This window comes from Taudactylus pleione, unplaced genomic scaffold (assembly GCF_031769625.1).
Source record: "Taudactylus pleione unplaced genomic scaffold, aTauple2 ptg000026l, whole genome shotgun sequence".
NCBI classification, from domain to species: Eukaryota; Metazoa; Chordata; class Amphibia; order Anura; family Myobatrachidae; genus Taudactylus; species Taudactylus pleione.
In genome coordinates, this window is record NW_028284428.1 from 13152045 (window position 1) to 13171570 (window position 19526).

At 45.9% G+C, this 19526-nt stretch overlaps 1 protein-coding gene across 1 annotated transcript in view; it reads left to right on the top strand.

Annotated features, from left to right (window-relative positions):
* Window positions 1–18370, top strand: part of PDK3 (pyruvate dehydrogenase kinase 3) — a 94340-nt gene extending 75970 nt beyond the window's left edge. Inside the window, exons 8-11 of the mRNA XM_088451511.1 lie at window positions 11120–11221; window positions 14732–14842; window positions 15326–15439; window positions 16427–18370. Of these exons, the coding sequence (XP_088307637.1) occupies window positions 11120–11221; window positions 14732–14842; window positions 15326–15439; window positions 16427–16567 (468 nt within the window). The 3' untranslated portion in view covers window positions 16568–18370. The remainder of the gene's footprint in view (window positions 1–11119; window positions 11222–14731; window positions 14843–15325; window positions 15440–16426) is intronic.
* The last annotated feature ends 1156 nt before the right edge of the window (window positions 18371–19526 follow it).

The window sequence follows — 19526 nt, forward strand, 5'->3', positions numbered from 1 at the left end:
CAAGGTAAGCAGCGGGGTCCCGCGGTGGGTCCCCGCTGTTACATGGTCCAGAGTCCCCAGGCAGGGGGCTCCCTGGGGACTGGCTGCAGCGTGGAGCCAGATATATAACCTGCGCTTCCACTACCCCCCTGGGACAGCGGACCGCAGCAGTGCGGTAGCGCTGCGGCGTCCCGGGGGTTAAATGCATGCCAGGGGAGCGCGCCTTCCCTGTCTCACAGCTGGCGCTTCCCCCGCTGCACACAGCCCTCTCTGCAACACGCCGACTGGCCCTGTGGCAGCGCTCCTCCCCCAGGCCAGCCTCCTCTCTGCTCCTCGGCGGCCATCTTCCAGAACGCATAGTGAACGCTGCTGGAAGCCTGGACGGAGGCATCGTGGTCTGGGTCCCCCCGCATACCTCTCCTCCGCTGTGGTCAGGTCTGTGTATGCAGCGCTGTGTCCTACCAGACTCTGTGTCTGTGTAGTTGATTTATCAGCGCTGGTTAGTGCAGGAATTGATTTTCTTTGCATTGTATGTGACTGTGCTAGCGCTGCTGCCTGTACCTTCTATTTCTGACTGTCAGCTTTATTACTGTCCCTGTTCTTTCTGCTAAGCCCTTGCGGTGCGGTGCTGCAGGGTGGTCTCTCGCCTTTTTAAAAACAATTGGTGAGAGGGCTCACATACTTTGTACCATCATGTCTGAAAGTGATTTTCCTCTCCGGCTACAGTGTACTACGTGTAAAGTACCTTTAGCGGAGGGGGAGGGTAGCGCGGAGGGCCTCTGCCGGCAGTGTTTGTCAATGGCGCGGCCTATTACGGTTACAGCACCGGTACAGGAGCCGCCCTGGGCTTGTTTCGCTCAGGCGCTTACAACCTTAGTGGGCCAGTTAGCTCCGCAGCCCGCGTTTACGCAGATGGGTTTGTCCCAGCAATCAGTGGTGTCATCACCCATGCAGGGTTTCCCAAGACAATTGGTGGTACCCCGCAGTCTCCCTATTTCCCCTCTCCCGGTTTCTCAGGAGCCGGCGTGGGTTAACTCCCTGACGAGTTCTGTACAGCACTTGTCGGATGTGTTGCAGGGGGAGGCTGTGATGGGCCACATAAACGGCCGGTGGCGTCTCTGTCGGCTCCTTATGAGGATGACGAAGGGACGTCTGATAATGGGGAGATTCTGGATCCTTACGATCATGAACCTCTCCATACCAAGGACGCAGATGCTAGGTCCAAGGTGTATATTCCTGGACTTATTCGGGCAGTCCGCACAGCCTTGGTGATTGAGGACGAAGTTCCCCCAGCAGCTAAATCCAAGTATGCCTTTTTTAAGGATGTGAAGGGTGACGCCAGTCTTTCCTCTTTCGGGTCAGTTGGTGGACCATTTAGAGGAGGCGTGGAAACAGCCTGGCAAGCGATACCAGCCGCAGAGGCGCCTGGCGGTGGCTTATCCGTTCGCGGATAATTATTTTGCTAAGTGGGAATCCCCTCCACAGGTGGATTCTCATGTGACACGTCTTGTCCGTAGTGCCACATTACCAATGCCATCCATGTTCTCCCTAAAGGATGCTACGGACCGCAAGCTGGAGATCTGCCTGAAGTCCGCTTATTCCCTTGCGGGGGAGGCAGCGCGGCCGGCTATGGCCATTTGCTGGGTTGCCAGAGCTATGGAGCGCTGGACGGATTCGTTGGAGGCGTCCTTCGATTCCGACTGTCCGGCTGAACAGGCGGAGTTGATCGGTAATCTCCGTGATTCGGCCACTTATATCAACGAGGCGGCCTTAGACATTAGTACCCTGGTGTCTCGAATTTCTTCAGCAGCGGTGGCTGCTCGTCGCACCTTGTGATCCTGGAAGGCGGACGCTGATTCCAAAAAGGGTTTGGAGGCGTTGCCCTTTAACGGAGAAGTTCTCTTTGGTCCAGATCTGGACAAGATTGTGGCCACGCTGGCGGCAGCCAAATCGGCATGTCTCCCGTCGGCCGCTGTTCCTTCTGGTTCAGGACCATCGTCCTTTCGGTCTTATAGGCCCAGGGCAGGCCCAAACCACTGTCTTTTCCCCGACCGGCTGGTCCCAAGAAATCGGCCAAGCCCCGGAAGCAGGCATGGAGTACCAGACGTCTGGCCCCTAAGCCAGATGACAAGCCTGCGGCCTGACGGTCCGGGCCTCCCTTTGGGGGATCCCAAAGTGGGAGGCCGCCTGCTGCAGTTCGCCCGGTGTTGGTCGGTCACCACGACAGACACTTGGGTTCTCGAGGTGGTCTCCCACGGGTACGCCCTCTCTTTTTCACCACGGGTCTACCATCAGACCGGAACAAGGCCACGGAGCTGCGGAAGGTCTTGCACACTATGCTCCAGGCTGGAGTTATAGTGCCTGTTCCATTCTCCCAGAGGGGCCAGGGTTTGTATTCCAATCTCTTTTTGGTGCAGAAACCCAATGGGTCGTATCGTCCGATTCTCAACCTCAAAGCTCTCAACAAGTCTTTGCGGGTGCCGAAGTTTCGGATGGAGACCCTACGGTCCATCATTCTGGCGCTGGAACCTGGGGACTACATGGTGTCATTGGACATACAGGACGCTTACCTGCATGTCCCTATTCTTTTGCGCCATCAACAGTTCCTCAGGTTTGCAATCCACAGCGACCACTTTCAGTTTCGGGCGTTGCCTTTTGGCCGGGCGACAGCACCGCGTGTGTTCACCAAGGTAATGGCGGTCATGGCGGCTTCTCTGCGGCTGCAGGGAGTCCGCATGTTGCCGTACGTGGACGACCTTTTATTAGTGGCAGGAACTCCGGAGCTCCTTCTGCGCCACTTGGACCTGACCATTGCGCTACTGCAATGGCACGGCTGGTTAATAAACTGGCAGAAGTCCACTCTAATCCCGTCTCGGTGGATTCTGCACCTCGGAGCCTTATTGGACTCGGGACAGCAAAGGATCTTTGTGACGGGGGAAGAGATCTCTGCTTTACAGTCAAGGGTGCGCAGTTGTCTGCACAGCCGCCGGGTGTCTCTACACTCGGCGATGAGGTTACTGGGTTCCATGGTTTCGGTGTTCGACATGGTGGAATATGCCCAGTTTCACTCCAGACCTCTGCAGCACCTGATCCTGTCCAAGTGGAACGGGCTGCCTCAGTCTCTAAAGTCCCAGACGATAGTGCTCACCCCGGAGGTTCGCCTGTCCCTTGCCTGGTGGTTGCAGACGACCCATCTCACCAAGGGACGTCCGTTCTGGGTACCAAATTGGGTCCTGTTGACAACGGACGCCAGTCTTCAGGGCTGGGGAGCAGTTTCGGGTCCACACTTGTTCCAGGGCAGGTGGACTCCGACAGAAGCGGAGCTTCCAATAAATATCTTGGAACTCCGTGCGGTCTTCAATGCCCTCCAACAGGCACATCGGGTTCTCCAGGGTCGCCCAGTGCAGGTCCAGTCGGACAACGCTACCACCGTGGCCTACATAAACCGGCAAGGAGGAACCCGAAGTCGGGCAGCTCTCGTAGAGGTGTCTCGGCTCCTGGTATGGGCGGAGCGCAATCTTCCGGCCATATTAGCTGTCTTCATCCCGGGAGTGCTAAATTGGGAGGCGGACTTTCTCGGTCGCCAGGACGTTCATCCGGGGGAATGGTCCCTGCACCCGGACGTTTTTCAACTGCTAGTGGACAAGTGGGGTCTTCCAGAGATCGACCTCATGGCGTCCCGGCACAGCAACAAGTTGCCGGTGTACGGGTCTCGCACAAGAGACGAAGGGGCGTCTCTGGTGGATGCTCTGTCCGTCCGGTGGACGTTCCGGTTCGCTTACCTGTTTCCTCCGTTTTCCCTTCTTCCACGGGTAATCCGAAAATTCAAACAGGAAGGAGGGACGCTCCTGTTGATAGCTCCCGCGTGGCCCAGACGGCACTGGTTCTCAGACCTTCAGGGTCTGTCCGTGGACAGTCCTCTGCGGTTGCCGCTACGACTGGACCTTCTGTCGCAGGGTCCTTGTCTTCACCCGGACCTGACTCGGCTGTCTTTGACGGCGTGGCTATTGAGACAGGCATGTTGAGGTCCAGGGGGTTTTCCAGCTCTGTTGTGCGTACCATGTTACGAGCTCGGAAACCGTCTTCCGCGATGATATACCATCGCGTGTGGCATACGTTCTTCCAGTGGTGTCGACCGAGAGGGTATGCACCGCGGGAGTTTCGTCTGTCTCGGATACTCGCCTTCCTACAAGCGGGACTAGATCATGGGCTTCGCCTTGCTTCTTTGAAGGTACAGGTTTCGGCCCTGTCTGTCTGGTTTCACCGTAGGATTGCTACAATCCCGGATGTGCGCACCTTTATGCAAGGTGTTCTCCGCATTCAGCCGCCCTTTGTTCCACCTGTGGCGCCTTTGGATTTGGCTGTGGTCCTGAGGGCTCTCCAGGGACCGCCGTTTGAACCACTGGGCTCAGTGGATCTTAAATGGCTAACAGCTAAGGCTGTTTTCCTTCTGGCCATTGCTTCGGCCAGATGTGTTTCTGATTTAGGGGCTCTTTCTTGTAGACCCCTTTCTTGATTTTTCATGGGAACAGGGCAGTGCTCCGCACTCGGCCTGAATTTCTTCCCAAGTTGTTTCCCAGTTTCATGTTAACGAGGAAATAGTTGTTCCGGCCTTTAACTCACCGGGCCTTTCAGTGAGTGAGGCCACTTTGGATGTTGTGCGGGCCTTAAGGACTTATGTTGACCGCACTTCTTCGTTTAGGAAGTCAGACGCCTTGTTTGTCCTCTATGGCTTCCGTAAAAAGGGTTGGCCTGCTTCAAAGCAAACTTTGGCAGCCTGGATCCGTATGGCTATTTCTGAAGCTTATCTTCATGAATGTCTGCCGGCTCCTCCTTCTTTGAAGGCTCATTCCACTAGGTCTGTGGGTCCTTCGTGGGCAGCTCGACGTGGTGCCTCTGCAGTCCAGATCTGCAAGGCTGCTACGTGATCCTCTGTCCATACCTTCGTGAGGTATTACAGGTTTGACACCTTCGCCTCTCAGGATGCTTCCTTCGGGCGGCGGATTCTCCTTTCTGCACAGGAGCGTCCTCACCCTTAAAGGATACTGCTTTGGGACATCCCCAAGGTGTCCTGTGGATACCCTATGGACCCTGAAGTAGAAAATATGAGATATGGTAAGAACTTACCTTTGTTATCTCTATTTCTACGAAGTCCATAGGGTTCCACAGGACTCCCGCCCTGTCGCACCTGTGCTGCAGATGGGCTTTGGTCTGGTCACCGGTTTTTCCGTCTCCCTCTGGTGAGAGTGTGATTCTTGTGTGTATCCAGATCTTCTTTCTCTCTCTTCCTTCTCCTCCTCCGGCCTATGGCTTGGTAACTAACTGAGGTGCCTTGGCTCGGGGGCGGGGTATAGGAGGGGGACCCTAGTGCATCCTGGGAGGCTGAGAGCTTAACTCTATGGTGCCCGATGACTGACGTCACACCTATACCCCAAGGTATCCTGTGGAACCCTATGGACTTCGTAGAAATAGAGATAACAAAGGTAAGTTCTTACCATATCTCATATTATTCTAGAATACACCTGCCTCATATTTGCAGAATAGCCCTGAACCTATTTCCCTATTGTTAAACAATTTTTTCCCATTTTTTTTTTTTGTCACCCCAATTTTTAAATACATTTTTTGGGGTGTCCCTATTTTTTTTTTTTTTACTTTTTTTGACACAGTTATTTTTAAAATGTCATTCCCAGGGATGCAGGCAATTTTTTTAAGCCTGCACCCCTAAACCCCAATTCTGCACTTTTTTTCGCCACCTATTCAGTGGTGAAAAGTTATCCCCGTTTTTTTTCAAAGACTTTTCGAACCTGCGAAAAGTCTTTGAAATTGAATACGATGCAAAACTAAAACCTGCGATAATGACGTCATAGTTGCGATATTAACGCAAAAACCTGGGGCTGACTCTCTGGGCGTCCATAATTAAATTTAGGAAGTTCAGGAAGCATTCTGTGTGCCACGCTCCTCTTCATGTACATATTCAGCATTTCTTTACCTTTACCCCACCACCTATGCTGCAAGGCTTGGCTTGCTGGAGTGTGTAGTTCCAAAACTTGCTGGGCTGTGTAGTACTGCAATTGATAGTGGACACGAGCATATATCCTTTACCTTAATACTTTTGCCTCCCCTCCTTTACTGCAAGGCACGGACATAATAGCTCTGAAAATGTTCACCTAGGTTTGTTTTGGTCTCACAATCACACCCCCTCCCTGCTCATTATATCAATCTTAGGTACACCCACTGTGAGCGCAGCCTGAAATCGGGAAAATGTGTACGCTGGTACAATAATTCTCTTGCGATATTTCGGCAGCGCGGGATCGAAGGTCGCACATTCGATTGTATATGTGTGTACGTACATATCGGGACTGTGATCTGCCCTTCTGAATGGAAGCATTGTCGATCGAACCGTGGCATCGAATGTATGATTGTATAGGTGTGTACCCAGCTTAATTCACTGGGACAGTGGTTACCACAACCGCTGTCCCTGCGAATCCCCTTTGTACACATTGGGGATATTTTCATTAAACATGAAAATATCCCCCCTACAATATGGATGGGTAATTGCAGCAGTTCCACAATTATTGGTAAACAGTCCTCTTAGTCTGATAACAAAAAATGTAGGGCTTAGACTTTTTTTTTTTTTTTATTAAACCAATTAAAGATGTCCTGTATGTTTCACTGACCCTACAAATTAGGGTGAATCTCCCTTCATGGATTATGTGTATACAGCATGAACCATGTATGTATTGGATATCAGTACCTTCCTGCTGCCAAATACTCTGCACGAGAGAATAGGTTAATGTAAGATTACAGTGTTATATATGTTACCTTCATAACAATAGCGTCACACAAGGACAATACTGTTGTTGCCTCAGGTTTAGCGACTAATGCTAAATAATGCAATTGTAGATTATAAACTATAGTACAGGTACTTGTAATATACAAATGCATAGAGAGAAATGAGAACAGTCTGGAATATAGTTCTGTTAATACAACAATACTTCTCTTGCCATCACTTTGTTGATGGAACACACGTGTGTTCTGCTGTTACTGAGCTACAAGTTGGATGCTTGCTAGGGCTTGCTGTGAGTGCAGCTGCCTTACAGTGACACACTTATGAAATAACTTCAGTAGTTTATAACAACCGTGTCACAGGGTTTGTCTCTAACTCCGTTTATGGAGTAGAGGCCAAGTAGCTCCTAGGGTGTTCATGTTGTGTAAGGTTGTTGAGATAGAAAAAACTCATTGCTACAGTTTAGAAAACTGCCTTTGCGCAAGTTTCTTTCTACAGGGCTTAAGCTGGATACACGTATGGTGTGGTATATCGTTCCGGCACAGATCTGAACGATATATCGTACACATCGTATAGTGTGTACACCCGATCATCACATCGTCCCTTCTGCTGTGCTGCACGGCAGATGGGACGATGCAATGAACGACACAGTACTGTTACATGCAGCATGTAACAAACCACCGCGCCATTGTACGCCAGATCATGCAGTGTGTACGGCGCACGCAATGTATCGTTACATCGCGTCGTCCCATTGCTTGGTTGTACCATCGTATGGTGTGTACCCAGCTTTATACACCAGCGTGGAGCAGACCTTCATATTGATGGAGTCCTTTTCAAGAGTGTGCCATGCAATAATTACACAGATTTGCGTCCTGTCTGCATATTTTCAGGCTTACTTGAATTCAATACTAAACAGGAAATTTGCGGTGCTCAGAAACTTACATAACGACTTTTAAGGAAAAGTGCCTTTTTTCTGATTTATTAAATAACAGTGAAACCTATACTAATAAAAATGTGCTTTTATGACCTACATTAAATCAGATTGTGGTTTAATTCCTGTGCGCTGAGGTCACTTCCCAGACATAACGTGTAGGTTAATAAAAAGCTAAGCCTGGTCTGAGAAAAGATGGCAACTGGAAATTCTTCTTATATTATGCCACATAAATATAGTTTAATTTCCGTTAATTACACATCTGCCAGAAAGAACAGCAAAGCATTGTGGGCCAGTATAACTTGTTTCCTTAGAGTTGTCACATAATCCTTTTCCGAAACAAATTAATAACAGTGTGTACTGGAATCCAGTTAAGGATAAAATGCCTTGCCATAATTGTTCAGAATTAGAGGTATCGCTATCCTGTGCTTGGCTACAGTTCAACCTGGTTACTCAGTAATTTACTGCTATAATAAGGGATAACGCTTCTTGGGTGTTGTGAAGCAGCAAGCGTTTCATTTCATAAGAAAAGATTGGCAGTTTCCACAATAATATATTGTGGTGCCTTCTTATATGCAGTCCTTGAGCAACTATTTTATTAATAATTGGGCATTTAAATAGCTACTTTATTCAGATGTTAAGCCTATTACCTTGTTATTTTACTTTTATAATTAGTAATCATAGTAGCAGAAAGTAGTAATTTTGACTCAAAGAAGACTTGAGTTCAGTCTTCTTATTGCTCGTTGCTTTAATTATGTTGGTGCCAAAAAAGCGGATAGCAACAGTTTTCCCCTACTGGTGCAAAGCAGGCAATGCCGCACACTGCCGATACCTACACCATAATCAGCATCATGGGCTCTCTCCAAATGCTCAGGCAGAAAACAAAAGTATATTACATCCTATAGCCCAAGCATTAGCTCACACAAAGTGTGTCTCTCATTACACGTAAAACATATGCACTTAGACAAAACAAAAATTGTATGTTTGTTGCATGATCATATTGATATATTTTTATTTTATGTTCTCTTTCCATCTAAATAATAAGGTTGTGTGGCACTATTTATTCCCAGTATATTGTATTATTGTATGAAGTCATTTAATGTCAAAGATTCCATCTTAAACTAATATATACATATATGCACTTATATACTGTATGTATGTGTGACTGTATATATGTATATATATATTTATAGGATGTATATGTATGTATATGTGTACTATATATTAGGGATGTGCAGGCTCGGATAGGTTCGAGTTTGCACGTGGAGTTCGGATTTTTCCCTCCAAAAAAACGGAACTCAGAACGAGGCAAAACGTCATCTTACATGGACGAACATCATCATTCCTGGTCTTTTGTCCAGGAATGATGATGTTCGTCCATGTAAGATGACGTTTTGCCTCGTTCTGAGTTCCGTTTTTTTGGAGGGAAAAATCCGAACTCCACGTGCAAACTCGAACCTATCCGAGCCTGCACATCCCTACTATATATATATATGTGTGTGTGTGTGTACACACACACACACACACACACACACACACACACACACACACACACACACACACACCTATATCTGCAGTAAATGGCGGCACTCAGTGTCTCCAGTGGAAGAAGTTACTGTTAGTTACCGACGTTTTCAGGCGCCCGCCCTTTATCAAGGATAACAAACAGTAACTTCTTTCACTTGAGACGCTGAGTGCCGCCATTTACTGGAACTTGTTGTTGATGCTACATGCTCCTCAGAGGGCATGTGAACAAATAGAATAGTTATTGACATGAGTGCCAGGGACTTGGACATTTTGATATATATATTTATTTAAGAATTGCTCTATGTCATGGCTTGCTCCTTACTTCTAACCCTCACCAGTCACTCTGCATTGGTGTCTTCTGGTATAATATTTTTTTCTTCTGTCTTTACTTTTCAATAATGGTAAGCACAGTGGCGCAGTAGTTAGTTGTGCTGCCTCACAGAATTGGTATCATGGGTTTGATTCCCACCAGGGCCCTCTCTGGGTGGAGTTTATAAGTTCTCCCTGTGTCTGCGCTCTTTATTGCTGGGGGTTCCTCAGTGCCGACTAATTTTGCACATATATATATATATATATATATATATATATATATATATATATATATATATATATATATTAAAAGCACTAATCCACGGCACTCACCATTCCTAGTTTTGGGGTGCAACATGGTATGTGACCACATTGTTTAAATAGAAATCACAGGGGCTCTGCACTCACCATAATAACTAACAATAATAATAAACATAAGAAACAGTGGGGTTTTGGTTCATGAATTGATCAATGCATTTAAGCTTGCAGCCCCCGTCACGGGATGCATATCTATATTTATATATATATATATATATATATATATGTTCCAATAATCCGGCACTCCTTAGCTGTTAGTGCAATTGGGTGCAAATACAACGTAGGTCCTGAATAACGCAAGTCCATGCACGGCACTACCGGTGAAAAAGCTTTAATAAGTACAAATGTGTACATCCATTAGTACATCCAATTCATTTACACAGCGTGGTAGCATCGTTTCTGGATCCCTCCGGACCCCGTTCTCAAGCTGCTGTGATCATGGCAATAATGTGCAAAATGATAGTCATATAATGATATCAGTATGATATGGTACTATAAGAACCCTAACCCTCCACCTCCTCCCCCCCCTCCCCCCAAACCATAACCCTCTCTTAGTGGTGCCTAACCCTAACCCTCCCTTCCTGTAGCCTAACCCTCCCCGGGGGTTGCCTATCCCCAATCTCCCCCTCGGGGTGCCTAAACCTAACCGCCCCATCCCCGGGAAAACTAACATACTTACCCAGGTCTGGACGTTCTGGAGTCCGGCATTCTGGATGCCAATGCCGGCATCCTGATCTCCTTCGGAATATTGGCGTTGGCATTATGCTGGGCGGCGGGATTCTAGCGTCGGTATATCGATGGCCGACATCCCTTCTGCCGCCAATATAACTACATCTGCGCATAAACACTTAGATTGCTGGTGGGATTATCTGCTAGGGGGCACCAGTCAATATTTTGACTAGGGCACCAAATTGGCTAGGGCCAGCTCTGATCCGCAGTAATGTAGCCTATCACCTCACTGGGAACCAACAATGAAATTCTGTCAGTTATTTATTTTGTTGTTCCAAGCCACAAAATGTCTGTCTCCTCTGTATGTAAGTGACTGGGTGCTATTAGTCTGCTCATTACAAACAACTGTTGTCTCGTTTAAACAGACCGAAGTAATACAAAATATATATAGAGTGGAGTATACTACTGTAGGGTGTTTGTAACTTTAGTAAAGTGTATGTTTGTACATAGGTTTCTAATAACTCATTACCACCATATATAACATATGGATCATACAATGCTACAATAGTATTTCATCCTTTAATATTTCTTTCATTTAGAATTCAATGAGAGCAACTGTGGAGCGGCATGAAGAAAGTGCCGGATTGCTGCCACCTATAAAGACATTAGTCACACTTGGAAAAGAAGATCTTTCAATTAAGGTTAATTCAGACAGCAAATTCCAATTGTCACATGTACTAATAAAGTACTTTCTCTCCACAGTAAAGTCTTATTTTTCTAATATAACATGTGAGCGAAGGGGGCTAAGCTATGTTTTTCTTACTGCAGTGGTTCTCTACAGCAGATCTGCTGATGCCTCCTCTGGGGTGTCCAGATAACAGGAGTTGCTATGTAGGAGTGTGTATAGCAGTCTGTCCCATACTGGCTGTAAGCACCTCCGTCCTCTGAACAATAATATACAGTACTGCAGACTCCATGCTTCCTTTATTTGAGAAAAAAATGTTGAAGCTCCATTCAGCCACACATTTATTCACACAGACACATACCCAGGCTGATTGAAGTGGACCAGTATACGGCAGTATGTCATACCACCTCTTCTACCACTGCTTTGATTGTAAAACTGTCAAATTCCATTCACTTACATTTTTATACAGCCGCTTCTAAATTTCTGCATCAATTACTGTATATATTATATTTTGACATCTTTTGAGTTGAAATATTTTATATCTAATTTTGCCAGCACCATATATATATTCGTGTTTTGGATCTGGATTGGTTTTGCCAAAACCACCCTTCCGTGTTTTGGGTTCTGGGTTTTGTGTTTTGGATCTGTATTTTTTTGAAAAAAAGCATAAAAACAGCTAAAATCACAGAATTTGTAGTTTTTTCTGCTCCTATGCTATTATTAACCTCAATAACCTTAATTTCCACTCATATCCAGTCTATTCTGAACACCTCACACCTCACAATAGTGTTTTTATGTCCAAAAGGTTGCACCGAGGTAGCTGGATGACTATGCTAAGCGACACGAGTGGGCTGCACAAACACGTGACCCATCTAGGCGTGAAACTGCAGTGGCAGACAGGATGGCAGTTTGAAAAACTAGGCCCCAAACTGTACATAATGCAAAGAAAAAAAAGAGGTGCAAGATGGAATTGTCCTTGGGCCCTCCCACCCACCCTTATGTTGTATAAACAGGACATGCACACTTTAACAAACCATTCATTTCAGCGCCAGGGTCTGCCACACAACTGTGGCTGAAATGATTGGTTCGTTTGGGCCCCCACAAAACAAGCTGGCAATTAATCTGTCCCTGCACAAACTGGCTCTACGGAGGCAAGATGTCATCCTCATCCTCCTCATCCACCGATTCCTCACCCTCTTCAGTGTGTACATCCTCATCCTCACAGAGTATTAATTCGTCCCCGCTGGAACCACAGGTCCCTCTGTACGTTCTGGAGGCTGGTCTCCCTGGAAGAGTTGATAATTCATTTTATGAACATCATCTTCTCCACATTTTGTGGAAGCAACCTCCTACGCCTTTCGCTGACAAGGTTCCCGGCTGCACTAAACACTCTTTCGGAGTACACACTGGAGGGGGGGGCAACTCAGGTAAAATAGAGCCAGTTTGTACAGGGACCTCCAAATTGCTTCTTTTTCCTGCCAGTACAGGTACGGACTGTCTGACATGCCTACTTGGATGCTGTCACCGATGTAATCCTTTAACAGACAGACGCACGCTTGTCGCTGCTGCTTTGAGGATGCAAGTGCGGCTACAGCCCCCACAATTCACAAAGACAGAAAAAAGAAGAATATTTTTTATTGTTTGTGTAGCACACTTTGAGGGTGTCACCACCCTTTAACAGACAGACGCACGCTTGTCGCTGCTGCTTTGAGGATGCAGGTGGAATCTAGACGGGATTTGGAACCGGGGACACACTACCTCCATCAATTGTCTAAATCCCACTGCACTAATGGCGGATACTGGACGCACGTCTAACACCAACATAGCAGTCAAGGCCTCAGTTATACGTTTTGCTTCAGGATGACTGCTGTCGTACTTCATCCTCATCGCTAGGGACTGTTGGAGGGTCAATTGTTTAGTAAAAGTAGTGATGTTCCTACTTCCTCTCTGGGATGATGAACAACTCCCAGCAGCAGCAATAGCACTAGGAGGAAGTGGTTCTTGATCTTTCCCTATTTTATTTTTATCGGAGAAAGTTTGGTCCTCCATTTATGTTATATTGATATATACGTGCGGCTAAAGCGCACACAAACACAGAAAATATTTTTTTATTTTTGCTGGAGAGTAGTGCACTTTGTGGGTTACACCACCCTTTAAGAAATGAGCCAGCCGGCCCTTTACTTATGGGACACAGGCGCACGCTTGGCGCTGCTCCTTTGTTGATGCACGTGCAGCCACAGTGCACACAAGTCACAAACACAGAAAATATATATTTTTTTGGTTTGGAGTGTACTTTGGGGGTTACAGCACCCTTTAACGGTCAAGTCAGCCGGCCCTTTACTTATGACACAGGCGCACGCTTGGCACTACTTTGTTGATGCACGTGCGGCTACTGCGCACACAATTCACAAACACAGAAAATAATTTTTTTTTTGGTTTGGACTGGAGTGTACTTTGGGGGTTACAGCACCCTTTAACGGTCAAGCCAGCCGGCCCTTTACTTATGACACAGGCGCACGCTTGGCACTACTTTGTTGATGCACGTGCGGCTACTGCCCACACAATTCACAAACACAGAAAATAATTTTTTTTTTGGTTTGGACTGGAGTGTACTTTGGGGGTTACAGCACCCTTTAACGGTCAAGCCAGCCGGCCCTTTACTTATGACACAGGCGCACGCTTGGCACTACTTTGTTGATGCACGTGCGGCTACTGCGCACACAATTCACAAACACAGAAAATATATTATTTTTTTAGCACTTGGGGGGAGCACCCCTGATGGACAGAGCACCCCCTGGACAACACTACAGCACCCCTTTAGGACTGTGACACTGCACAGGACTTTGGAGTGGACACAGCCCCTATGGAGAACTGACTGCACAACACAGTCCAGCCAGCCCCTATGGACTTTGAAGTAGTGGACACAGCCCTTATTAACAACAGCAGCACAGCACAACACAGCCAGCCCCTATGGACTTTGAAGTAGTGGACAACAGCAGCACTACACTACACAGCCCAGCCAGCCCTAACTCCCACCCTCCCTCTTCACTGTCCACAGCCGAGTGAGAAAATGGCGCCGACGCGGGTACCTTATATAGGATCCAAAACCCGCGAGACTCGGAAGGCGGGATGATGACGTTTTGCCTCGATTTCAGATCCGAGTCAGGCGGGAAAAGTCGAGCCTGACTCGGATCGGGGGGGTTCGGATTTCAGAAATCCGAACCCGCTCACCCCTAATAAATATATATATATATATATATATATAATCACTCCTGCTACCAAAACTGATTAATCAGGGCTGTTCTGATTGGAGCATCCCAGAAGTGGTGAGCAAGGACTGCAGTGTGGTATCCAGTACGTGGCAGACCAATTTAGGTGGTGTAGCTGAAGGGACTTGAATAAACTGTGATGGAGGATGGATTTGTGATGCATTTGGAACTTTGAAATGAAAGCATTGACGTGCTATTGGGTTGCAACTATTAGGAAGAATTTATTGCAAAAGATATTCTACTTTTCTTTCCCTTAGATCACTGACCATGGAGGAGGGGTGCCACTGAGAAAGATAGATCGCCTGTTCAATTACATGTATTCCACAGCACCCCAACCCAGTCTGGAGCCAAGCAGAGCAGTTCCTTTGGTAGATTGTCAAACAATATAGTTTCTTAATTAAAATGACGTACTTTATGTTGGAAACTCAATATACATCTTCATTCAACTTCGTTTAACAGGTTTTGCCATCTATTTATTGTTAATGGATAAAATCGCCCCAGTATGTGCCGACTCACCTCAGCCCAGCCCTGTAACGCCCTGCCCCATCCCGCTATTCTTACTGGTCCTCCTGTCCTCTCCTGATGATCTGTCTTGTCTCCATTGCAGTAGTGGGAGCCTTTGGGGGAGGGGAACTGCATGGCTGAGATGCAGGCAGACCACCCTTGATTATTATATAGATTGGCTTTTCCATTCAAAACATGTACAGCTTCAAATGATCAAACTTGTATTATATGCCAAGTGTGTTTACCTGCAGTATACTATGATTTAACCAGTACAATGCTAACTTAATTTTCGGTGTTGGGTTTTATTTTGGGAATGTTGGGTTTTATCTTATTACTCTGAATTTAAGGCTGGTTTCGGTTATGGATTGCCCATCTCACAACTCTACGCTCGCTATTTCCAAGGAGATCTTCAGCTCTATTCCATGGAAGGTGTGGGCACTGACGCCGTTATCTATCTAAAGGTACTCCCTCCTAAGATGTCTGTTTCTCTTCTCACAGTCCCTCATACTATCTCGCCTACCCTCCTTTCTCGGTGTGACATGTAAGATACAATCATTAGCCTGTGCCTCCTGATGTGTGGGTATCCGGTCACACATGGAGTGTGCGGACGCCTGCTCCGTGCATAGAGCAGCCGGCTGAGAGGCAGGCATTGAAAGATGCCCCACAGCTGTGAATTACACACAATCGGAGCGTCCAGGCAGCATTCTCTACCTGCCTCCCAAACTGCACCCACAGAGCTGGATTAAGGGAGGGTCATATGTGACATGTTACCCGGGGCACCATCTCTCAGGGGACCCCCATACAGTAATCACAGCAAAACATCCCCCAGGGTCAAAAATCCCGGGACTTCGACCCAGGAATTTGCCAGGTTCGGAGACCCGGGAATTTCGACCCAGGTTGACCCTTTCAGACAGAAGAAATACCAGTGTTAATCAGCAAATTACCGGGTAAAGATGTTTGACCCGGTAATTTGCTCTTCTGTCTGAACAGGGGTTCAGGCTGGGCCCTCAAATGCCGGGTAAAAGCCGGGTTTTTTATTTTTTTCTGTCTGAAAGTGGTATAAGTCACCTGTGGTCAAGCATGGATATCCTCAAAACCTGGACTGTTGGGGTGCCTTAAGGACCGAGTTTGGGAACCTCTGTGTTAAATCATGTTTGTGCCAACATAAGTTTGCATTCTGCAGCCTGTCGGTGACGTTATACTTTATACTGTGGGTACCAAAGCAGCTACTCAGTGGGGCAAAAACATCTATTTACGGCTTCTGAGCAATGTCATGAAAATGGAGGTCGAGGGAAGAGGGTAATATGCTGATAACAGGTCTAAATGTTCCAGGATTTAATAGCCTGTTATATGTATAGTCTTTTGGGATACTTACATAACCTGTGCTTTGATGAAAGTTTGTCATACATGTTTTTCAGTTATTATAATTCTCCATTTTTTTTATGTAGGCTGTTTCTGGTGATTCATTTGAGAGACTGCCAGTATTTAACAAGTCAGCGTGGCGACACTACAAGAACCCTGCAGAAGCAGATGACTGGAGCAATCCCAGCAGAGAGCCGCGGGATGCTTCAAAGTACAAGGCTAATTAATGGAAATACTGTACTTTGCCATTTACTTATAAAGTGGCAGTTGTCCTTAAGTAAGGCATTGCCTATTGTTGTACAGCATTCTCTGCTTGGTCAATAGTCTTGCCTAAATAATTAGTAGGAAGGCACATGAATTCTGATAATAAGTTTATCTATTAAAGCAAGCTAGTCCTGTTATGCCAATAGCTCACTGCCCATGTTGCACTTACAGTACGATGGCTTTTTTTAAAATAAGATGTGTAACCAACACTTGGTTCGGTCAAACCAGTGAGGTGACGAGAATAAGACAATTTGCACTGTTTTTCTTTAAATATGGAATTATGTATTAAAACGGGTTACTGCTATTTTTAGTAAGTCATTATTTTTTTTCTCCACTGTAATCTATTGCAACTTTGTCCTTTTTCCTGAATCGATGAACACACGTGTAATGCAGTAGATTGGTACAAGTACAACTTCCTGTGTGATAATATTAGGCAGTGTGGTGCAGTATAATTACCTTCATTATACATGTGCTCACTACGTTAATTGATCATAAGTAATATGTGTCCATTGCCTTTTAAGGCTTTTTTCAAATTTTTGTGTTTATCCCATGATTTGCCACACTCCTCTATTTTTTATTTTCTTTTTTAAAGTCCTGTTGAGCAGTATGCTCTTGTATAAGGGAAAAGACTGTTGTTCTAAACTGCTCTACACATGGAAGAGCTTTCAGTTATAATTTATAAAATTATGTTAATTGCTGTTTTTTTTTGTTTAGCCTATAAAGCGAAATTGGGTGAATTTAGCATGGGAAAAAGAAAACCTACATTTTGCCACTTTTAGAGAATAGTGGTCTATTTAAATGTAAAAAGTTAGATTTTTTGTTGTTGCATGGAATTTAAATATATGAATATAGATCTGATATTTACAGGTAGAATATTTGTATTTATTCAATCTTCAGCTGGAATTGCAATAAAATCGTAATCATTAAAAGTAAGACGCTTCTTCATGAACAAACGGCATTGGGTTCTCATGGTAACCAACAACTTACCTCTGTATAAACCCCTCAAACCAAAGAAACTTTCTATGTAACGTCAGTTTCATAGATTAATATATTTTAATGCCACAGTGACATGTAGCCATGCATTGTTACTGAGATATTGAGGCTTATTTACTAACAGTGCAAATGCTTAGTGATCCACAGCAAACAATAAGACAATTGCTTTCATTTCTAAAATTGCACTTCATTGATCAAAGCTGACTGCTGATTGGCTGTTGTGATCATTAGTATATAATCTTCTATACTTTATTCTGCAGCATTCACTTTTGTAATTCAGTAGTATATCATGTGCAGTTGCAGTGCAGACTACTTCTTCCCATCTTGCTCACACCAAAGCAGTCACTCGTTCTAATATAGCAGTCTTATTGCAACATTCACAACCATTTTTAGAAAGTTGCTCCTGTTTTATAACATTTTGTGTTTTTAGTTCTGGTTAGTAGTGGCTACTAATAGGATTGCTATAATTTCCTTGTTTTGCAGGATAATAGACTGTACATTATTTAACGTTAATCTGTCATTTTCTTTTTTAGAATAGTCTCCTTGATTTTTCTTGTTTTTGCCACGCACTTAATTCATTATTTTATTTATTTTTTTATCATTTTTGTGATGTTGTGGTTCTCTAGGGTTATGTATTATTTATATTGTTGAGTGTTTCAATGAAGTGGCTGCTTTATTCCCTGGAATTGTTTTTCCTCCTCATGTATTAATGTGTATTCTATCACGTTAAAATAGAATTTCTGAAAAATAATAAAACTATTTTTTTAAGAATGCTTTGCCTTGATTTTTTGTCTTCCTTGTCCCTTTAAGCCATTTTCATGTTGCAGTGTTTTAAATCATGTGCCTAAGAATTATTTCATTTAGATAATGCTTTTTGCAGAGTTCAGAGCAGACATCCATTTTAGAAGGTTGTTTTCCATGCAGTGCCCTGGCAGTACATTGCTTTGTAGGAATGAGGATATGGCATGTCCCATTTTTTAATAATGTTGAACTCTAGGAGCATAGGGCCTTATTCAGACCCGGTCGCAAGTGCCCACTGGGCAAGCGCACGTCGGAGCCGGCTCCGACGTGCGCATGCGCGAGACGTGGCTAGCGACGGGCGCTCCGTCGCTACGGGTCTCGCACCAAAGGGGGCGAGCTGTCGATGGTGATATGGCATGTCCCATTTTCTAATAATGTTGAACTCTAGGAGCATAGGGCCTTATTCAGACCCGCTCGCAACCGAGTCGATGTTTGCCCACTGGGCATGCGCACGTCTGAGCCGGCTCCGACGTGCGCATGCGCGAGACCCGGCTAGCGACGGGCGCTCCGTCGTTACTGGTCTCGCACCAAAGGGGGCGAGCTGTCGATGGTGATTGACAGCTCGCCCTGTTTGGGAGGCGGGCAGGGGGGGTGGCCGGCCAAACGGAGGCGTTCCCGACAGAACGCTTGCCGTTTGGGGGAGGCCAAACTTACATCAGCAATGATGTCAGTGGTGGGCTTCCTGCTCGATCAGAGCAGGAAGCTCCCTGGGGTTTGCGCTTGCCGAGACCCAACCTCAGGGTCTAGTCGCAAGCCGCGATGGTCCTGACCATCGCGACCATCAACCTGGTCGATCGCTAGAGCTGTGGGTGGTAACCCGCAGCTTAGCTAGCGACCAGGAGGCCGCACTTCACACCACAAGCGGCCACCCTCATTCAGAGCGATCGTTTGTATCTAGCGATCGACTCTGAATGAGGGCCATAGTTTCTTCAGGATGCCACAGTTCTGGTGCTAAATCCGCTGTTTTCAAAACCTGTTGTCTAGTGTCAGACAAGAGACTTGTGTTTTTTGTCTTTTTTTTTTTTTTTTTTTTACACCTCTTCTCCAATCGTACATGTTTTGCAACAAAATATTAAATTTCACATATGGATAATTGTAATTAATTATTCTTAGACTGATGTGCCTAGA